The sequence below is a fragment of the Amblyomma maculatum genome, chromosome 3 (assembly GCF_055883805.1).
Source record: "Amblyomma maculatum isolate TAMU_Amacu chromosome 3, ASM5588380v1, whole genome shotgun sequence".
NCBI lineage: Eukaryota > Metazoa > Arthropoda > Arachnida > Ixodida > Ixodidae > Amblyomma > Amblyomma maculatum.
Genome location: NC_139346.1, coordinates 12,351,860 through 12,371,411, shown reverse-complemented (window position 1 = coordinate 12,371,411; position 19,552 = coordinate 12,351,860). Strand labels below are relative to the sequence as shown.

Genomic DNA, 19,552 nt, shown 5'->3' with positions numbered 1-19,552 from the left:
CAGCGGCGGCGGCGGAGCCATGGTTGAGGCCGGACTGGGAGATACCGTTGATGTTCAGACTTGCACAGTATCATTATTAAGGAAGAAAGCCTCACGGAACTACGTCAACCTGAGATGTGGTGACGCGGTTCTGCGAGCGCTAGTTGACAGTGGCACCGAAATAACTGTCGTAAAAGAGGGCGCGCTACCTAACAATGAGACGGGGAAGGTAGGCGACGTCACACTTGTTGGCGCTTTTGGTAATAGAGCGCCAGCAAAGCTAGCTCGAGTTCCACTGAGCTTAGAGGCCGGCCAGGGTCATTATGTCGGGGGAAGCGCGTCACTGCTCTGCGCCGTAACACGGGAACTGGCTTCCAAGGAAGCAGACTGCCTGCTTTCTGCAGATGCTTGGCACACGCTTGAACAACAAGCACGCAACAGCGGTTGCGAGGTGCCCGATATGAGAGGACAGGCGGCCGTCACCTTGGAGGCAGGTAACGGTGAGGGAGGTAGAACCTCGCTCGTTGGAAAACGCCGAGAGGGACCGGAGAGCGGAGGAAGTTATTGGAGACGCAGTAGGAAAATGTGGCGAAAAACTGAGAGCGCGGCAGGAACTGGGGGTAGGCTGCGGCAAAATCAAACATGTGCATGCAAATCATCGGCACCTCAATCATGGCGCAGCAGGCCACCAGAGCTGTTGCCGCCCACTGTGGTTTCCGAGGGCAGGCAAAAGGACCACTCTGGAAAAAGTGTTCGTGTGGGACGCGCTTGCATGGTTCCGTGCTAGATACCTCGCATGCGGCGGGGGCCCTATGGTGTCTCAGTATCTAATTGTTCGTAGTGGCGTTTTCTTTTCCTTTTGTGCGTTGTAATGAAGTTGTGACGACCTTTCTGTTATTTATCGTGTGCAACAACCAGTGAGGTTGTTGCAACGATCTTAGGAGGGGCGTGTAAGGTCGTCAACAGTGCATGTTTTCTCGAGTTTTCTTGTTGTGTGTGTTTGTGTTCCCTGCCGTTTCGGGCAGCCGGCCCGCGAGGCGCGCGGGCGGAGCGGCGCCGTACCCAGGGAGGGGGGACCTTTTTCTTGTTTTGGGGTTACAGTGTGAAGTGTCCCTGCTTGTGCGCGTTATCTGTTTTGTCTTTCTTGAGGGGCGAGGGGTCTCGCGCATTGAAAGGCACTCTGCCGTTCTGTGTTTGGCCTGGTGGTTAGCGCGCGAGGCTCTGAACGCCGTCGGCGGACCCCGTCGAGAGTCCGTTTGGTGTTTTTTTTTTATTTTGTATGTGTAAAGCGCGGTCGTAAATCTTGTGCGCGTCCTCGAGAGTGGAATGCCAGTGGTGGAAAGGCCGGGGTTGGGACGCTTCGGCGAACTGGACCTCGGCTACGATTTTCCACGAATCTGCGGGGGCGGGGGCACCAGGGACGTTTTCACGGAAACGGAAAGCGCGCGAAAACGACGAGGTGCGATGGGTGGCCCAGGGAGTTGCGGCCCGAGCGAAGGAGAAGACGGACGTTCTCCCGTACGCTCGCTTGGGACGACGGACTGTCCTAAGCCGGAGGGCGACCCAACTCTGTGCTTTATTTGTTCTTTCTCTCAACTGTGCTGTGTTTGTTCATTCATCCGACCTATTAGTTTAATTAAATCAGTTTGTTAATTTAATTCGGCCCACTGAAATTCTTTCAGCGAAGCAAGGAGACGGGACCATAACCAACGAGAAGAAGAAAAAAAAACTTCAAGAAACATCGAAAAGAAATTTACTGTGCTCAAAGCGTAATGAACAGGCGAGTAACTTGTGCTCGTCTGTTCTTTCACGCACTAAGTGGAAAGAAAGGTCTCGTAGAGAAATGGGCAGCCGAAGCTGTAACGGAGGGAGGAGAGCCAAACCGCCCGAATACTGCTACGCATTCTGCCGCTTGCGGAAGAGAGCAGCACAGTGCCAACTCGGATGCTTTGAGCCATGCATTTGAGACGTAGCTACCTTCGACGAGCATTTCATCGCTAACGGTAACTTTGTAGGCAGATCGGGGCAAAATTGAGTGACCTCCTTGCTTCCTCAGTTGTGGTTTACGGCCCAAGTGATTTCAAGGAGACTCTTTTCTATTATTGATCATTACTTTTCCCTGCTATTTATTGTATCATTAATGTGCAAAATTGTTGTTTGAACCTTGTGTACTGCATCCTATACACTTGTCTCTTGTTGTAGTGGTAGCAAAAAGGGGAAAAAACTTTAGCTAACTGAATTTGAAATTTTGCCTCTGTCTGGTGTTTGACGGGTGACCGAGGGTACTTGCTTATGTTGGGTGTTGCCTGATGTCTGTCGTTTTTGCAAGCCGCAGAAAAGTCTACCGTTACCAGTGGTGAGTGGCAAGGGCATTGGAGCGACGCGAGCGAAGTTGATCGGCGTGCCCCGGCGACAAGGCTGTCGGCAGAGAGCCTGACCTGGCGAGTGGAACCCGAGGCACGTGAGGATGTGAGCTTGGAGGAGCCTGGCCAACGAGCGCGCCCGGCATCCGAGCCACATGGGAGCAGCTCGTCTTCCCGGCGCATTGTCTGATAGCGAGGGTGCTGTTGTGCCCGGCCAAAGCCGCCCAGAAATTCAGCCGGACGCCAAACTTCTTCACCGAACGCCGCCTTCACAAAATTTTTATACTTCTCTGCAAAGCTCCAGTGCACTGGGGGCGAGCCATGCCAAGGGGAGAACTTCAGACACCTTATAGTAGCGCGAACAAAAACACATAAGACAGGGTACAGGACGAGCGCTAAAAAAAAAAAAAAATAGCGCTCGTCCTGTACCCTGTCTTGTGTGTTTTTGTTCGCGCTACTATAAGATGTCTGAAGTACTGCACCAACTAGGCCGACAACAGATCTTACTGAAGCCAAGGGGAGAGAAGCGACGTGTTTCAACATGAGCTGAGCACGGCGCCGTGGCCCTGGCGGTGGACCCCTTCTCGCCCCGCGGCATATTTGAAGCAAGAGCGTAGCAAGCTCTCCCATTGGCCCTGCGAAAGTGCTGCCATCGGATTGGACCATTTGAGCGTCAACGGTTTCTGGGTTGCGGAGACTCAAGTGCTTCCGTTCGAGACTCCGAGTGTGAGTTCGTCACTAGCGTCCATCGGGAGTGGTTCGCCCCTGAGAGAGCGGATGCGGCGCGAGAACAGTCGCGTATGGCTATGTTAGCTTTCGGCCCCAGAGCCGATCTCGTTGTGTACATGCCTGTAAAAAGTGTATAAAGCTTTTTCTTCATCTCATTAGCGCCGACTCGGATTCATCGCTACCGGCCAGGGAGCTGACAGCCCTCGCTCACGAAACGGGTGACGAGCGCTACGCAACGAACTCCTTGGCACAACCCTGTTGACAGTGGGCTACTGTATGATAACCCCACCGGCACAACACCATACACTAACTCCCCTATTGCTTTACTTGAATCGATACAAAATCGCTCTTTAATATTTATTACCTCCAATTACTCGCGTCTTGCTAGTGCTCCACAAATGAAAAGAAACTTTATCTTCCAGATCCTTCCTTACGAAGTCGAAATTGTCGCCTGCGCACCTTTCATAAAATATATTACACTAAAAATAGACTAAAGCAATCCCTTCTCACGCCTCCAATGTACTTATCGTCCCGCAGAGATCAGCACCTAAAGGTTCACGTTCCACAGTGCCGGGTTGACTAGTTAAGATTGACTAGTTAATAAACTCCTTCGTCCTCAAAGCTGCCTCGAAATGAAACCACCTGCCGTTCTCCGCCGCCACAATTATGGATCATAAGAAAATCAACGATGCTGGTTTTACATACGTGCGGCAACCACTTGCTTTCGTTATGTGTTATTTTATCTACTGTTATGTATTTTTCCCACTCCTCACTGTAACGCCTGACAGGCTCTGAGAGCAATGAAATGAAATGAAAACGTAATGTCCTCTTAGCTCTCGGTGCCGGATACCGCCTCCCACGCAACGAAAGCGTCACGGACGGACACGATCCGCGAGCCATTAAAGTATATTGCCTTAAAATTACGGATGTTTATTACAGTTAAACGTAATCTGAGCGTAAGATGTGTTAAGCATGGCTCCACAGCCTGCGCCGACGAATTGACGCCCTCGGTCTGGAACGCACCTCATCTATACGAGACTGATCAAAGCGCCGGGGAAGCAGCTGTTAAACTACATTCCTACTCACATCAGTGCACGTTGAAGAAACCCAGGTGTTTCCAGTACGGCTCTTTTCGGCTCAATGTAAAACGTGTACGGGAGTTGCAAAGCGGAGAGGTCGAAATTCCGGGAACTGAAAAGGAGCAAAGGAAGCACTGCTCCTAACCATCAACACAAGGTGATGCCTTACCTGCATCCTCACAGGCTCAAGCTTTGTCACAGAGTGAATGCCCCTGCTTTGCGAGAGCCAACCAGTCCGGTTAAGCACCAGGCTCCTTTCGTTCCTCGCGAAGTTGGTGTGTCTACAAATTGATTTGAGCTGTGGCAAGGCTTACAGGCCGTTGCCTAAATGAACGTCTTAGGAGTACTGCAATAACGTTTACAGCACTGTAAAGACAAACCAGGGAATGTGGCACTGCCTAAAGTGCCCCTCCCGTTCCTGTGAGCCCCATCTTCATGAATACACTGTCATCGCGAGAAATGCGCCTCATATTGCACATTAATTCATAGAAGCCGCCAACATTCTATACCTGGGAGAAGACTGTGCAAGCACACCCTCAGTAGCTCTAACAATTAGATTATAGCAATGGGTAATTATTGCCTTATTACAAATCTACACACCACTCTGGGATTCCCTCTGGGGAGGTCATCAGCGCCGCAATTTGCCCCCAGGTGATGCGCGAAGAGCCGGCGGTGATCGATTCTTCCGCTACTGTTACTTCGTTTTAGAGCGCAGCTCTTTGGCGCCCGTTCCTGCATTTCGCGTCGTCTTCGGCGGCGTTGGCGTCGGCGTTGTCCCTGTAAACAGCTCCGCAGCTAGGGCAGCGCCAAGGAGCCTATATAGAACTTCTGGAGTGGCGGTCCCCCATGGACGCCAGTGCGAGCGGGTGAAGCCGGCCGAGCCAGCGGCGGCCATGTTGCAAGGGGCAAAAAGCACGCGGCGCCGGCCAGCGCAAGCGCATCGCACGCGTTTCGCGAGCACTTGCGCGCATGTGAATTTAAGAAAATCCTAATGAAATCATGTTATAATCAAAATCCATTGTATAGACTGCCAATTTCTTGTTTCATACGCCTTACATTGTGATAAAAGTGGATGTAATCGGGGCCGAGCTATTATAATGTTCTCCAGATTTTTTCGCTGCTTCTTGGTCCAAATAACACTCTTGCGCTGCACCGCACATAGCACATCCGTAAACTGAGTTTCAAAATTAGAGCACATAGTTGACGGTTTCGGGATGAGAATATGCACTTAAATCTGCATTGCGGCACGTATGCTTCGCTGACAGTATGAAAATTTTCTGTCCAAATGAGCTGCATTCGTTGCCTGCTTTACCAACGCCGAATCAACTAAGTCTGTTACTTTAATGATATTAATACCATTTAAAAACTATATTAACACTGCGACTTCTAGAACTACTGCGACATCTTCCAAACTCTTTTGGGTAGCACTGTGAGAAAAAATGAGAGCCTTTTAATAAAAATGTTTCGAGCTGTAAAAGTGTTATGATGATGCTACAGAAATTATGAAGTGCAGGAAAGAAATGATCGTGTCTTCTTTCAGATGTTTCTGCCAATAGCTAACCGAGGGGACGCACGTGCCAGTTTCTTTCAAGCGGTCAAAAATGTATATATATTGGGAGACCTTAGCACTCCTTACGTGCTGTAAACATTGAGAAAGTTTCGCTTCTATACGCGTTTATTTTAACCCGCGTTAATTCGGTTTTACATCGCCCGTTTGATTTTGAGTTCTACTCGTAGAGACCTTTTAAATGATATATGACTTGATTTTGCAGCCTAAACTTCAATTGTTAAGAAAATCACCTAATTAAAGCTTATTAGCTAATACCAGCAAATTTTATAGTGCAATATCTCGTCCTCCATACAAGCTATTTAACGATATATGACTTGATGCTTTCGCGGAAAGTTGAATTTAATACAAAGAACTAATTTATTTATTTTTATTTGTTTTATTTTATTATTGATAGCAGTTAAGGCTTACAATAAGTCTAGTGCTATTATACTTAACAAAACCTATTCAACGACATAACACTTGAGGCTCTCATACTCGAGATAATCAACACAGCACATTTATACACTGTATAAATGCGCTAGGCCGTAGGATCCAATAATGCTGCTCATTAATATACACATATTTTTTCAGAACTTCTTAGCTGAAGTTTTATCCCATGCGATCCAAAATAGCGTGAAGATATCCAGACAAGTGCAAAGTAGCGTAGAGCGCAAATGGGACGTTAATTATGTATGGTAGCGCCCCTTGGCGATACCTCCTTCTTGCCCCTTGCAAGATGACGGACGCCGGCTTCACTTTTCACGCACCGCCTCACCTCCAGAAATTCTATATAACCTTCTTGAGCAGCGCGCGCTCCCCCTCCCCCCCCCCCCCCTTCCTGCGTGGCGGCGAGGGTGCTCTCCATTTTCCGAAACGCCGGCTCGCTATAAGCAGATCACGGTACATGCATCCCCAGCCGAAACGCAGAGTCATGTTCTCTTCACTCGCTAGCGGCGTCAGCGGCATCAGTCAGTCGCTGCTATCGGTTCGTCGCGCAACGTTCCTATGGACCCACCGGCTGCCTCCCTCAACCTCGTGATAACTTAATCGTTCTCTTCATTTCTCCAACCACAAAGCTTCTTTCATGACTACCAAGAACTGTTAGTAGAGTGTTTCTTGAAGGAATACTTGTGAATAACTTTTAAAAGTTGTCTGTAATTGTACATACGTGCATTGCTCGAAATATTTGCCTCAATCTATCGAAAAGGTGAAACAGCTGATAAGCTGAGCTCAAATTTTGCATTAGGAAGTAAAGTTATCGTCGGCAATTTTTCAATCTACTTCGCACAGCTGCTGCTGCTGCTTCACGCAGGTGGCAAACTTTATTTGTACTGGTATGTACATGTCCCCACAAATATATATTGACTGAAACAATGTCTTCCCGTCCCTTTCCGTCCATCGCCATATGGCCAGCCTCTTGTGTCCTCCCCCTTCATAGTTCCTTCGAAACCTTCATGTAATCTAGATCCAACTGTGGTGTCCATCCTTATCAGCCTGGCTATATCAACTGCAGGGCGGAGGCCTCTCCCATATTTCTCTAATTAACCCGGCCTTGTGCTAGCTGCATCCACTTAACCCCTGCGAACTTCTTAATCTCATCCGCCCACCTAACTTTCTTCCACCCCTGCACTGCTTTCCTTCCATTGGAATTCAGTTTGTTGCCCTAAGCGACCACCAGTTATCCTCTATTCGCACTACATGTCCGGCCCACGCCCATGTAGAATGTCAGTAACTTGAATGTCAGTGGTATTCTTGAGACCCATAAACAGCCATAAAGGAGTAGTTGCGCGCTGGAACCAGAGCTTGGCAGCGTATCCTTAATGTTCGCAAACAGCCAAGGAGGGGTTAAACTACCACAAACCGTATCTGTATATGATTTATCGAGCTTATTCTCTGTGAAGTAAATTATCTATATGAGTCTAATTTGGGTAAGCGACTTGTCATAACCAGGCATAAAAAAGCTTTTGCTTGCATTACAGGGCTGATCCGCCGCCACGTTTCTGCAGGTTCCTCTGTTAAGACATAGTGATATTAATTTTGACAAACCTGGAGCTTGAGAGACTCTACGAGGAATCCAACGTCGACCATATCGAGGGAAATAAGGAAGCCGTAGCAAAAGCAGAAGATGCGCAGCGACCAGGTTGACGTCGGGTCGACGAGGCAGTATGCAATCCCACACAGCATTACCAGGTTGCCGCCGTAAGCCACCACAATGGCTACCCTCAGGATGCGATTCGTGTACCGGATCATGCCCTGCAAAACACATATGCAAATTAACACCTCTTTCTCCACGTTATATTCTTAACAATTTGAACATCCCCAAGTAGCACGCCGTCACTGGACCGCCATCAGCCCAACATTAGGGGAAACCGGCCCCAATATTGGGGCCAATAATGGTGTTTCCTTGGGGCACTACCCGTGGCACGATTTAATCCGATCTACTAGACTGGCTTTCCTACATAGGCCACCAATGGCAGACGAGGTTATTTATTGGCATGCAGCCTCACTCAACGGCTACCAAATATCTTCCACCCAAGCATACCCACTGGTTCCTATCTAATGTACATCCAGCCACTCTCATTGGCTATTCAATACTTACAACCAAGCTTACTCACTGGTACTGCTATCCAGCTAGGCTCATCGGCTGCCCAACATCGCCCACCCAAGCCTGTCACCTGGCTTTGCATCATTGGCATCCAGGCAATCCCATTATTGTTTAATGTTGTTGTTTGTGACTATTTTTTGATTTGATGGGTGTTACGGCGCAGAGGCAGCTAAGGCCATCATGCGCCAAACACGGAATTGAGTTTGTTTTTGTGCAGGTATTTTACATGCAGCTAATGATAACATCTCATGATAAGCTCCATGAAACTCCGGCTCCTAGTCACCAGCGGCTGCAGAACAACTGACCACGGCGGCGGTCAGACCTGTGACGCAGCGGGGGTGCTAAGACAGCCTGGCTCCGCTGGACAGGCCGCCATTGGAAACTGACCCTTAACGTTTAATGCTAGCACCCTAGCTAGTGAAGCTAGTTTAGCAAGGCTGTTAGAGCAACTAGAAGGTATGAAATGGGATGTCATAGGGCTTAGTCAGGTTAGGAGGCCGAATGAGGCATATACTGTACTGAAAGATGGGCATGTACAGGGTTATCGAGGTTTACCGGAGAGGCGAGAACTAGGAGTAGGTTTCCTTGTCAATAAGTATATAGCGGGAAATATAGATGAATTCTATAGTATAAATGAGAGGGTGGCAGGCATCGTAATTAGGGTTAATAAGCGGTATAAACTGAAGGTTGTACAGGCCTATGCACCCACATGTAGTTATGATGACCAGGCAGTTGAAAGCTTCTACGAAGATGTAGAATCGGAAATGCGAAATGTAAAGACGCAGTATACTGCACTAATGGGCGACTTCAATGCCAAGGTAGGAAAAAAAGCAGGCAGGAGACCAGGTAGCAGGTGACTATGGCATTGGTTCTAGGAATAGCAGGGGGGAGTTACTAGTTGAGTTTGCAGAGCGCAGTAACTTAAGAATCATGAATACCTTCTTCAGCAAGCGGAAGAACCGGAAATGGACATTGAAAAGACCAAACGGGGAGACCAAAAATGAAATTAAGTTCATACGGTGTTCAACCCCCGCCATTATACAAGATGTAGAGGTAATCGGAAAAGTGCGATGCAGTGACCACAGGATGGTGAGGTCCCAAATTAGCCTAAATCTGAAGAAGGAACGCAACAGATTAGTAAGAAAGAAACCCATCAACGAAGTCGCGGTGAGCGGGAGGGCAGAGGAGTTCAGGATCAAGCTACAGAACAGATATTCAGCTCTGACTGAGGATGGCGACATTACCCTAGAAGCAATGAACAATAATTTCAGAGATATCATTACTGAGTGCGCTTTAGAAGTAGGCGGTAGGCTAGTTAGAGAGGGTACAGGTAAGCTGTCTAAGGAGACGAAAGATTTGATTAAGACGCGCCAGAGTATGAAAGCTTCTAATCTAACAGACCAGATAAAATTGGCAGAGATATCAAAGCCAATCAATAAGCGCAAGGTGGCCGACATAAGGAAGTATACAATGGAGAAAATAGAGCATACTGTACTGAACGGGGGAAGCCTTAAAGCGGTCAAGAAGAAATTGGGCATAGGCAAACACCAGATGTATGCGATAAGGGACAAGGCGGGCAACGTCATCATGAATATGGATAAGATAGTCAAAGTAGCCGAGGAGTTCTATACAGATCTCTACAGCAGCCAAAGTAGTGAGGACCGTAATGAGATTGGCGGTAGGGAAAAACAGTCAGACGTTCCACCAGTGATGAAGGACGAGGTCAAGAAAGCATTAGAAACTATGAAAAGGGGGAAATCAGCTGGAGAGGATCAGATAACTACAGATTTGTTAAAAGAAGGGGGGTGGGATATCGTGCTAAAAAACTGGCCACTCTGTATACGCAGTGCCTGGTGTCATCGACGGTACTGGAACCACGGAAGAATGCAAACATTATCCTCATTCATAAGAACGTGGATTCTAAGGACATTAAAGATTACAGACCAATCAGCTTACTGTCTGTTACGTGTAAGGTATCTACTAAGGAAATCGCTAATAGAATCAGGACAACCTTAGACTGCAATCAAGCAAAGTATCAAGCAGGCTTTCGGAAACGGTACTCTACTATCGATCATATCCATACCATCAAACAGGTGATATTAAAATACTCGGAATAAAACCAGCGCTTATACATAGCATTCATTGATTACGAAAAAGCATTTGACTCAGTTGTAACATCGGCGGTGATGCAGGCATTGCGAAATCAGGGGGTAGACGAGCCGTACGTGAAATGCTGGAAGATATATATAGTGGCTGTACAGCAACCACACTTCTGCATAAAACAAGAAACAAAATTCCCATAAAGAAAGGTGTTAGGCAAGGAGACACAATCTTCCCAGTACTATTCACAGCTTGCTCAGAGGAAGTATTCAGAGACTTGAAATGGGAGCAGTTAGGGATAAGGGTACATGGAGAATACCTCAGTAATCTGCGATTTGCTGATGACATTGCCTTGCTAAGCAACTCGGGGGATGAACTGCAAATAATGATTGATGACCTAGACAGGAAAAGTAGTAAGGTAGGCTTAAAAATATAATATGCAGAAGACCAAGGTGATATTCAACAGCCTCGGGAAGGAACAGCAGTTTATGTTAGGTAGCGAGGCACTGGAAGTAGTAGGCTAATATGTCTAATTAGGACAGGTAGTAACCGCAGATCCGGACCATGAAAGGGAAATAACAAGAACAAGATTGAGATGGAGCGCATTTGGTAAGCACTCGCAGATTAAAATTAGCAGCTTACCGGTATCGCTCAAGAGGAAAGTATACAACAGTTGCATCTTACCTGTACTCACCTATGGGGCTGAAACGTGCAGGCTAACCAAGAAGGTTCTACTTAAGTTTAGGACAACCCAGAGGGCTATGGAATGAAACATGGTAGGGGTAACATTAAGAGATATAAAGCGTGCAGAGTGGGTCAGAGAAATATGTCATGTTACTGACATTGTAGTGGAAATTAAGAAGAAATGGGCATGGGCAGGACATGTCGTGCGAAGAGAGGATAACCGATGGTCGCTTAGGGTAACAAACTGGATTCTAAGGGAAGGAAAGCGTAGCAGGGGAGGCAGAAAGTTAGGTGGGCGGATGAGGTTAAGAAGTTCCGAGGGGTCAAGTGGATGCAGCTAGCACAGAACAGGGCTAATTGGAGAAATATGGCAGAGGCCTTCGCCCTGCAGTGGGCATAGTCAGGCTGATGATGATGATGATGATGATGAATAAATATACAGCATCCTGAAGGTATATATGCATTCACACAAAAAAAAACAGAATTGTTCGTTTCATGGATATTTATTAGGTGCGCATGTGGTACATAGTGAAAACAAAATAGGCAGAATTTTTTCAGACGTCCAGGACTTCACCTCTGGTTATGCCCATTGATAAGGTGTCGGTAGATCCCAGGTTGTAGGAAGGCTGCCGCATTAAAGGCAGCTTCAGGTGTCTGCCAAGCCAGCATATCTAGCATGCGCCTTTCACTCTCGATTAGCCGCTTTCAACAGCCCTTGCCGATGTATGCTCGAGCAGTTTGCATGTTACCATCTTCCATTCGTAGAAACATCTGCGAGCGAAAGCAAAAATAAGAGACAATATTATGCAGAATTGTTTTTATTAGTACAGCTTGGGAAAACTGTTCATGAGCAGTAAAATTTGCCACTGCTAAAAAATTAGTTTGTACAAGTCAGTGTGCTGAAATTGGAATTCACGAAGAATGCATTTTTTTTTTCGGTGCAGTAGAGTTGAGGCAAGAGCTTTTCTTACTGTTGGCATACATAAACAGCAAATAAGCACATTCTATTAATCTTAATTATCAGGTGCCAATGACTGACAAAATGATTAATTTTCAGTTAATACGCCGCACTGTATAAAAAATGGATATCTTACTAGTCGTCTAGCACAGCCGTGCGTGCAGCGTCAACCGAAGGAGCCCAAAGGAAATTGGCCCTCAAAGGTCTGTTCTAGTAATCCCGAGTCTTTACTCCTGCAGGGAAGTGTAGCAACATGGCAGGCAAATAAAGCAACAAATGCTCCCAAAAACCTACTCCGTTACGAACATATATTTAAAATAAAGGGTCAGTGGTACTCACACTGAGCTGCAGACTGTTGTGCGAGACAGGACGAGGCATGCCGTGGTTCTACCATAGATAAAGAGACTGGTAAAGAGCGGACACTCCCATAGGGCCCAGCGGCCCATTTGACTGTAGTGCGCCAAGCGGCCGGCGGCAACTACTTCCGGTCTTGCTGAAAGGCGCGTGATTTAAATGCTAGCATGCACTGCGCCCTTCCCTGCCCTTTCGGCGCATTATTTTGGTTTTACACGGTTTACTAGTGTTTCTATTTATGTTCAGCATGCATAACAACATGAAAAATAATTCCCAGCTCTCTAAACTGGCCCTCAACGCAGCTGCGCCACAGCCTTTGCAAAACAGTATTGCAGAAAAGACGCCAAGTGCTTTGTGAAATGAACATTTATTTTGCTGCATATAAAACACACAAGAGACTCAACATATGTAGACGGATGCATTGACAAAACGTGGCACACATTAGGCGATGTGCAAAATACAGAAATATAAAAATACACAAGGCGAGAAACAGTACTTAGGTAGAGACAAAAAATAGCATAACGTTGATTTCCGAATTATTGCAAATGATATGCAACAAAACAGGCATTATACATAAACTACACAATCCAAGTAGCGGCTACCTTGGCAAGGGTAACTTGTCTTGTTCAGGGCAGAGAGCAGTACTGACGCTTGGGGGAAGGCCACACCATTCACTCGTCGCATCTGCCGTGCTTCGGCTGCAGTCCGTGGGTCCATTCGGTGCTGTTGGAAAAGAAATGAACATGATGCAGAAGGTTGCAATGAAATGTAAGGCCGCTGCACCGCGCACACCTCTGTGCATGTGGGTGCGTACTGAAGACTTGGTGAGCAGCAGTTATGGTCCAGAACAGAAAAGCTGCGATTCGTAAAATTGATACAAAAGCTACTCTTGCAACGTAGATGTCAGGAAATGCAGGCTAACCTAACCTATCTGAAAATGCATTTCTACAGTGAGTGAAGTAACCGCCACTAAACTAACAATATTCCTCAAAAGCACTGAACAGCTGAAGCAATGAAGCTTGCTGCATAATAAAACATTTCTCACTTTAACGTTGTCCCGTTAAATGCAACGCGACACCACGCAAAACTAGCCGCTCGCAAAACCGCGGCCGGCGGGCACGCCATGTTGGTTTGCCCTTCATACGCTACTTTGTGAAGCGCAGACCACCGTGCTGAGCTAAACTGCCCGAAATGCCCCGCAGTTTGACAAGAATGAAACATTTCACACCTTGCGGTTGCCCTGTTAAACGCGACACCACGCAAAACTAGCCGTTCGCAAAATCGCCATGTCACGTCACCGCGGCGGTCAGCACGCCTTGTCATGCCTGTTAGCTTGCCCTTCACGCGCGACTTTGTGAAGCGCAGTCGCCGCCGTACTGAGCTAAACTGCCTGAAATACTGCACAGTTTGACAAAAAAGTCAAGAATGAAACGTTTCTCACTTTACCGTTGCTCTGCTAAACGCGACACTTAGCAAAACTAGCCGTTCGGCAAACTGCGTCACCATGGCCGCACCGGCCGGCGAACACGCCATTTTGGCGCACCGGCGTGCCTTGGTGCCTTCACATGCCACTTTATCAAGCGTGACGGGCTAAACTGTTCGAAATGAAACTGTTTCCCGGGAACACAACATATTACACCTCGCCATGGTTCGGAAAGGCCAGAGTTACGGCGTAACGAACTGCGCCTGAACAGCCGGCGCGCCTGTTCACGAGCTGCGAAACTTATTGGCACCGGCCGGCATGGTCAGCGTAAACTGCTTGAAATGCAGCGTAGTTAAGCAAAAAACGTTGCTCACCTTGCCGTCGTTTCCAACCGCTGTCGTTCCGCGCAGCAGCCCACGAGAGGTCTGTGCCGCACAAGCGCGGCGAGGCACGAGCACACAACCGCTCCCTTCGACAACTTCTTGTCGTCTGCTCTGGCGGGCTGCCGCTGCACCGAGTGCCGTCGCGCGCGCGTACGCACATGCGCACGTTGGTGCCGCCATCCATCAATCGGCGGCAGCGCAAAAAGTCGCGCGTCATTTCCTGGGGCCAGTTTTCGCCGAGTGACCGCTCTTTACCAATCTCTTTCTCTATGGTTCTACTGTTTATTCTCCGTGTGCGAGCGGAGCTGCAGCACACAACCCGCGAGGCGTGCACCTGCGCTGCAAGAGAGCAGAGGGAAGATCGAAGAGAGAGAGGGTGAGAGCGCGCCAAGGTATATGTACTATGGTAGCGAAGGCTCCATAGACGCCCATACGTACAAAACATGGCGGCTCATGGGATCCAGCGACCAATGAAAATTGGGGGGCCATGACGTCCAATGACGTCATCTATACGTTTACTTTGGCGCGAATTATAAAAAGTTTTTTTTTTTTTTTTTTTTTACCGCCGCGTTGCATTGACGAGCCTGCATGTTTTGAAGGTTGTTGCCTTTCAGCGCGTGCCAACCTTTGCCATCTAAAAGAACTCGAGTTTCTGTTGTTTACGCCCTTTTTCATAAGCAGTTGCTCCAGCACAATGAAAGTGGGTGGCAAGGTGGCGGCATAGAAAGGCAGCAACACTTCCAAATAGACCATGCATGCAAATTCATAATACAAATACTGCTGCAAGTCATGCAAGTACTTTGGCCATTTACTTTGTCCCTCAGCACAGTAAGGTGCGGTCCAGAAACACTGGTGCAACGGGGCAGTCGTGCCCAGTTCGCAACTGTGTGTAACAAGTGAACAATTATGGTCTTCATATCCATGGTTTATTGCATCAACTAATAAAATACAGCAACAAATCACAACAATAAAACTGCATGTCGCAGACAGCGCAAACAGCGCAAACAGTTTAGCGGGATAATCATCGTAATGATCATAGCCGAAACATGATAAAGGCTTGAAGTGCCTGCCACAAAACGAAGCATGCATGTACAGAAAAGAAAGCTATGACAGCTGCAGTTGAAATAAAAATGTCATGAACTAGTAGGTGCATCAAAACATACGTTAAGCATAGAGCACTGAGATCACTCTTGGCATTTAAATGCTTCGGCAGAAAGAAAGTCGCATGGCGGAAGTAGAATGGTGGCGAAGGCTGGGCCCAAAAGCGGTTCAGCGGTACCGCAGCATAGCCACAGGTCGGGGGGCCAACCACTCAGATTAGGAAATTATATTACTACAAATTAAAAAGTATCAGTCAACATAAAAAGAGTAGACATTTTGATAACTTCGTTTGTGCATGAGGTAAGGTATTTTATAAATACATTCTTAAATTTTTTTTAAAATCTTGCAACACTCTTATCGCCCCACCCCCTTGATGTTGCATAGGTCAGGAGGCGCTACCAGAGGTAACCAAGGCAACGGAGATAACGAAGCTGACGAAGCACGAAACGGTTTCTTATCGCTGTCTGCTGCTCGTCTGCCGTGGTGCGGGCCTTGGTGCGCCCGGGAAAGCGTAATTTAGTTCGCAAGTCTGCAAATGTCCCTTTTGCGAAGATTTTGACGTCCTTGCTGGTCGCTGCTCTGTCGCCGTTTGGTGAGATTTAATATTTCCCTGCAGCCGTGTTTTTTTTGGTTTCGTCCCCTTCATCGTGCGGGCAGTGAGAAGTCTTTTTACAGCAGTGTATTGCGCTTAGCCTTTTATCGCAATATGAGCCCGCACAAAGTGAGGAAGCGATGCTCTGTGGCGCGTTGCGACAGCGTGGACTCAACCGTCGGTGTCTTACCGCTTCCCGGCTGACTTTCACCGGTGAGCAGATCTGGAGGTTGCACATAGACTCAATGTTAGCTCTAATGCTCCTGTGTTAAGCACGTTTGTTGATGCTAAAGCTGTCTGGAATGGTGCGACCTTGAAATTGCCTTGAAAACTGGTGTATAATTTCTTCCGAAGAATTTAAATTTCAGAAATGATCCTAGTGCACTATGCTCCACGTATGTTTTCATGCACCTACTAATTCATGACATTTTTATTTCAATTGCAGCTGTCATAGCTTTGTTTTCTGTACATGCATGTTTCTTATCTAGTGATGTTTTGTGACAGGCACTTCAAGCCTTTTCCATGCCTCGGCTGTGATCATTGAGATGATTAGCGCGCTTAAACAGCGCTACTGGCGACATGCATTTTTATTGTTGTGATCTATTGCTGTATTTTATTGGTTGATGCAATAAACCATGGGCATGAAAACTAAAATTGTGCACTTGGTACACTCTGTTGCGAACTGGGCACGACTGCCCCGTTGCACCAGTGTTTCTGGACCGCACCTTACTGTGCTGAGGGACAAAGTAAATGGCCAAAGTACTTGCATGACTTGCAGCAGTATTTTTATTATGAATTTGCATGCGTGGTCTCTATTTGGAAGTGTTGCTGCCTTTCTATGCCGCTACCTTTGCCAACCACTTTCATTGTGCCGGAGCAACTGCTTATAAACAATTTTTTTAGATGGCAAAGGTTGGCGCGCGCTGAAAGGCAACAACCTTCAAAAAATGCAGGCTCGTCAATGCAACAAGAAAAAAGTTTATAATTCGCGCTAAAGTAAAACGTATGGGTGACTTCATTTGACGTCATGGCCCCCAAAATTTTCATTGCTCGCTGAAGCCCATGAGCCGCCATGTTTTGTACGTATGGGCGTCTATGGAGCCTTCGCTACCATAGTACATTGCCAGTCGTGCGAGCGCGGCAGCGCTGTCCGTATGGTTTCATATGACACCGCAAGTTGAAATTCCGCCGGAGGTGACTGGACTCTGCTCAGGCGTGTGAACGAAGGATGCGTACGCTGCCACGGCGAAGGCTGGCGCCACTGCGTCGCAAATAGCCGCCTGTCTAACACTGCTAGAAACAACGTACCGTCTTTGCCAAAAGTAACCAGGCTGCCCGATTTGCTCCTTCGCACTGTACAGGACATGCCAAATTATTATTCACCTGTGCGAAACAAAAAAACCATCACTCTTATCTGTAAAGACCATTTTGAAAAGGAAACCCAGCAGCCAGGTTACTTTTGGCAAAGAGGGCACGTTTTTTCTAAACTGTTAGAGCGAACGAATGTAATTTCTAGATAAAGATACCCTCGGTCTGGTTGCGATGTGTTCTGATAATATTCCTAAAAAGCATGGAGAATCGTCCCAGAATGCTACAAGCATTTAAACGCGTGTTGTTAGGCCAACTTTGCAAAAATATTCGAAGGCAGGTCATGAGAGTTACACACGCGCTTATACAGCTTTCGGGTAAAAATAATTTACTTGTAGAGCGGCATGACCAGGCAACAATAATTTTATAACAAATATTTCGGTGATGAGCACGGATTCATGTTTTTGTTTTGTTTCTGTAAAACAAAAACGTTCATTGACACTTATTTCCAGTCTCCAATTGTGGTGTTTCTATGCTTCAAGCTTCTTCAATATTTTCTCTTTTAACTCTTTACCAGGAAATGTTAAGTCCGAACTAGTTAACAGCTGCATCAGCAAGTACACAACTTGTAGTAAAAAGTTGGCAGCGTGCAATGCTATTGAATTTAAACACATATCATTCCAGAACATCTGAGAAAGCTAGATTTTTTTCTCTTCCAGGCGAAGGTAGAGAACGTAAGAAAATAATGCTTTTATTTTTTTATGCGGGGGGATCTACCTTTTGACTATGAGCTACGCTGCATCAAGAGACTAAAGGGTTTGTTCATCATTCGTCTGTTGCTGAAGCACTCGGAGCAGAGCACGCCGGCATATAGGAATCAAGTGCAAGTTTATGGCTGATGTAAGTTACAACACAAAATATGCTGCAGCTAGCCAGTCTTTCGCGCTTACAAGACCACTTACGGCGGAATACAGTCAGTGATGGCGCCTCGTTGAGGAGTTAGATAGCGTACATGATGAAACGGGGCAGCATTTGCCTTCACTAGCACAATCTCTTCGACCTGTTTTCCAGAATTTGATCTTTTCTTTCAGCAAGCAAATGAAATAATGCATAAATAAAGCGTTTATGTGTCCATTTCCAGTTATGGACAAAAGTTTTCAGGATGCGGTTGTAAAACCTCATCGCAACAAATTAAGCCGGGCTGACATTATATAGTATATATGGTTTTGAAGGTGCTACGTCTTACTGGCGTACTGCAGATTGCAGAAGTGTATATGCTTGTATACTGCACTGTATTGTGATTCTATATATAGGCAGCGACCATTGTCAGCTTAAAAAAAATATCCGTCTGTTTTGTTGCGATTTTATCGAGGAGGCCGACGAAGTATTCTTAAACTTTTGACGTATGAGTGGCCTCACGCATCACTTTGAAGACGTATAGAAGGAATTATAGAGCCTGTAACTGCTGCGCGTTCCACGTACCTCTGTTCTTCACAGTTGAGAACAGCGCAGCAGTCGGGAAATTCTAAGCGCTTCGTACTCGACGGCAACATTGCACGAAGCATGCCCTGCTTGCATGCGTAGTGCCACCCAATCATTCATTTCGGGGCTTTCTAAATTTTTTTGGCTAAAGAATCTCTGCCTTTATCTCATGGCATGGGTTTATCAAGAAAATGAAGCCTTACGCCGGCAGGGGTTAAGCCACAGGACCCATACCAACCGTGCCCTTGCCGCCTAAGCCATTTTTCTTGAATAAATGTTCTCTACTACTGTTACTATATCGTTGACGATGTATGAAATATACTTGTAAGCCATCGCGAAGGACACGACGCTATTGTTACGGACGTTAAAAATATATCAGAATATACAGTTTGAGAATTCATCGTTAATATCTGCAAGCCAATTCCGGCCAACACGTCATGTTATGTACAATGTTTTTCCAGCCATCAAAACTCCGTGGGCAATATCGACCACTATAACCCAGTCATATTCATTGTTGTAAAGTCCCCAAATCTGGCGGGGTCACATCGACAACTGTATGCCAAAATGTATTCAATGTAGATAAGCCAGCTATAATAACAGGATCATGTCAACCAATGCATACAATGATGCGTGCAATGTTGGCGAGCCATCGCAGCTGCCCATAAAATATCGATCACTATAACCCATGATGGATACAATATTGGGAAACCATCTTAACTAGTAGTAAAATATGGACGATCGTATGGCAGTAAATATTTCGAGTTGACAAGTCATCAATGATGGGATGAGAATGTTGATTAACCTATGTAAAGATGTATGGTATTTTGGAAAGCCATTACATTTCGTCAGGCAACATCGACCAC

The 19,552-nt window shown here is 46.7% G+C and overlaps 1 protein-coding gene and 1 long non-coding RNA gene across 2 annotated transcripts in view; both read right to left on the bottom strand.

Annotated features, from left to right (window-relative positions):
- Nucleotides 1-7,949, bottom strand: part of LOC146194241 (uncharacterized) — a 390,061-nt gene extending 382,112 nt beyond the window's left edge. The window contains exon 1 of the mRNA XM_084596032.1: nt 7,746-7,949. Coding sequence (XP_084452158.1) covers nt 7,746-7,949 — 204 coding nt within the window. The remainder of the gene's footprint in view (nt 1-7,745) is intronic.
- Nucleotides 7,950-12,750: 4,801 nt separating this feature from the next.
- On the bottom strand, nt 12,751-14,321 carry LOC146194240 (uncharacterized). The gene is made up of 2 exons (XR_014705434.1): nt 14,198-14,321; nt 12,751-13,123 (listed from the first exon to the last, which is right to left on the bottom strand). It is a non-coding gene; the product is annotated as an uncharacterized LOC146194240 (long non-coding RNA).
- Between the last annotated feature and the right edge of the window lie 5,231 nt (nt 14,322-19,552).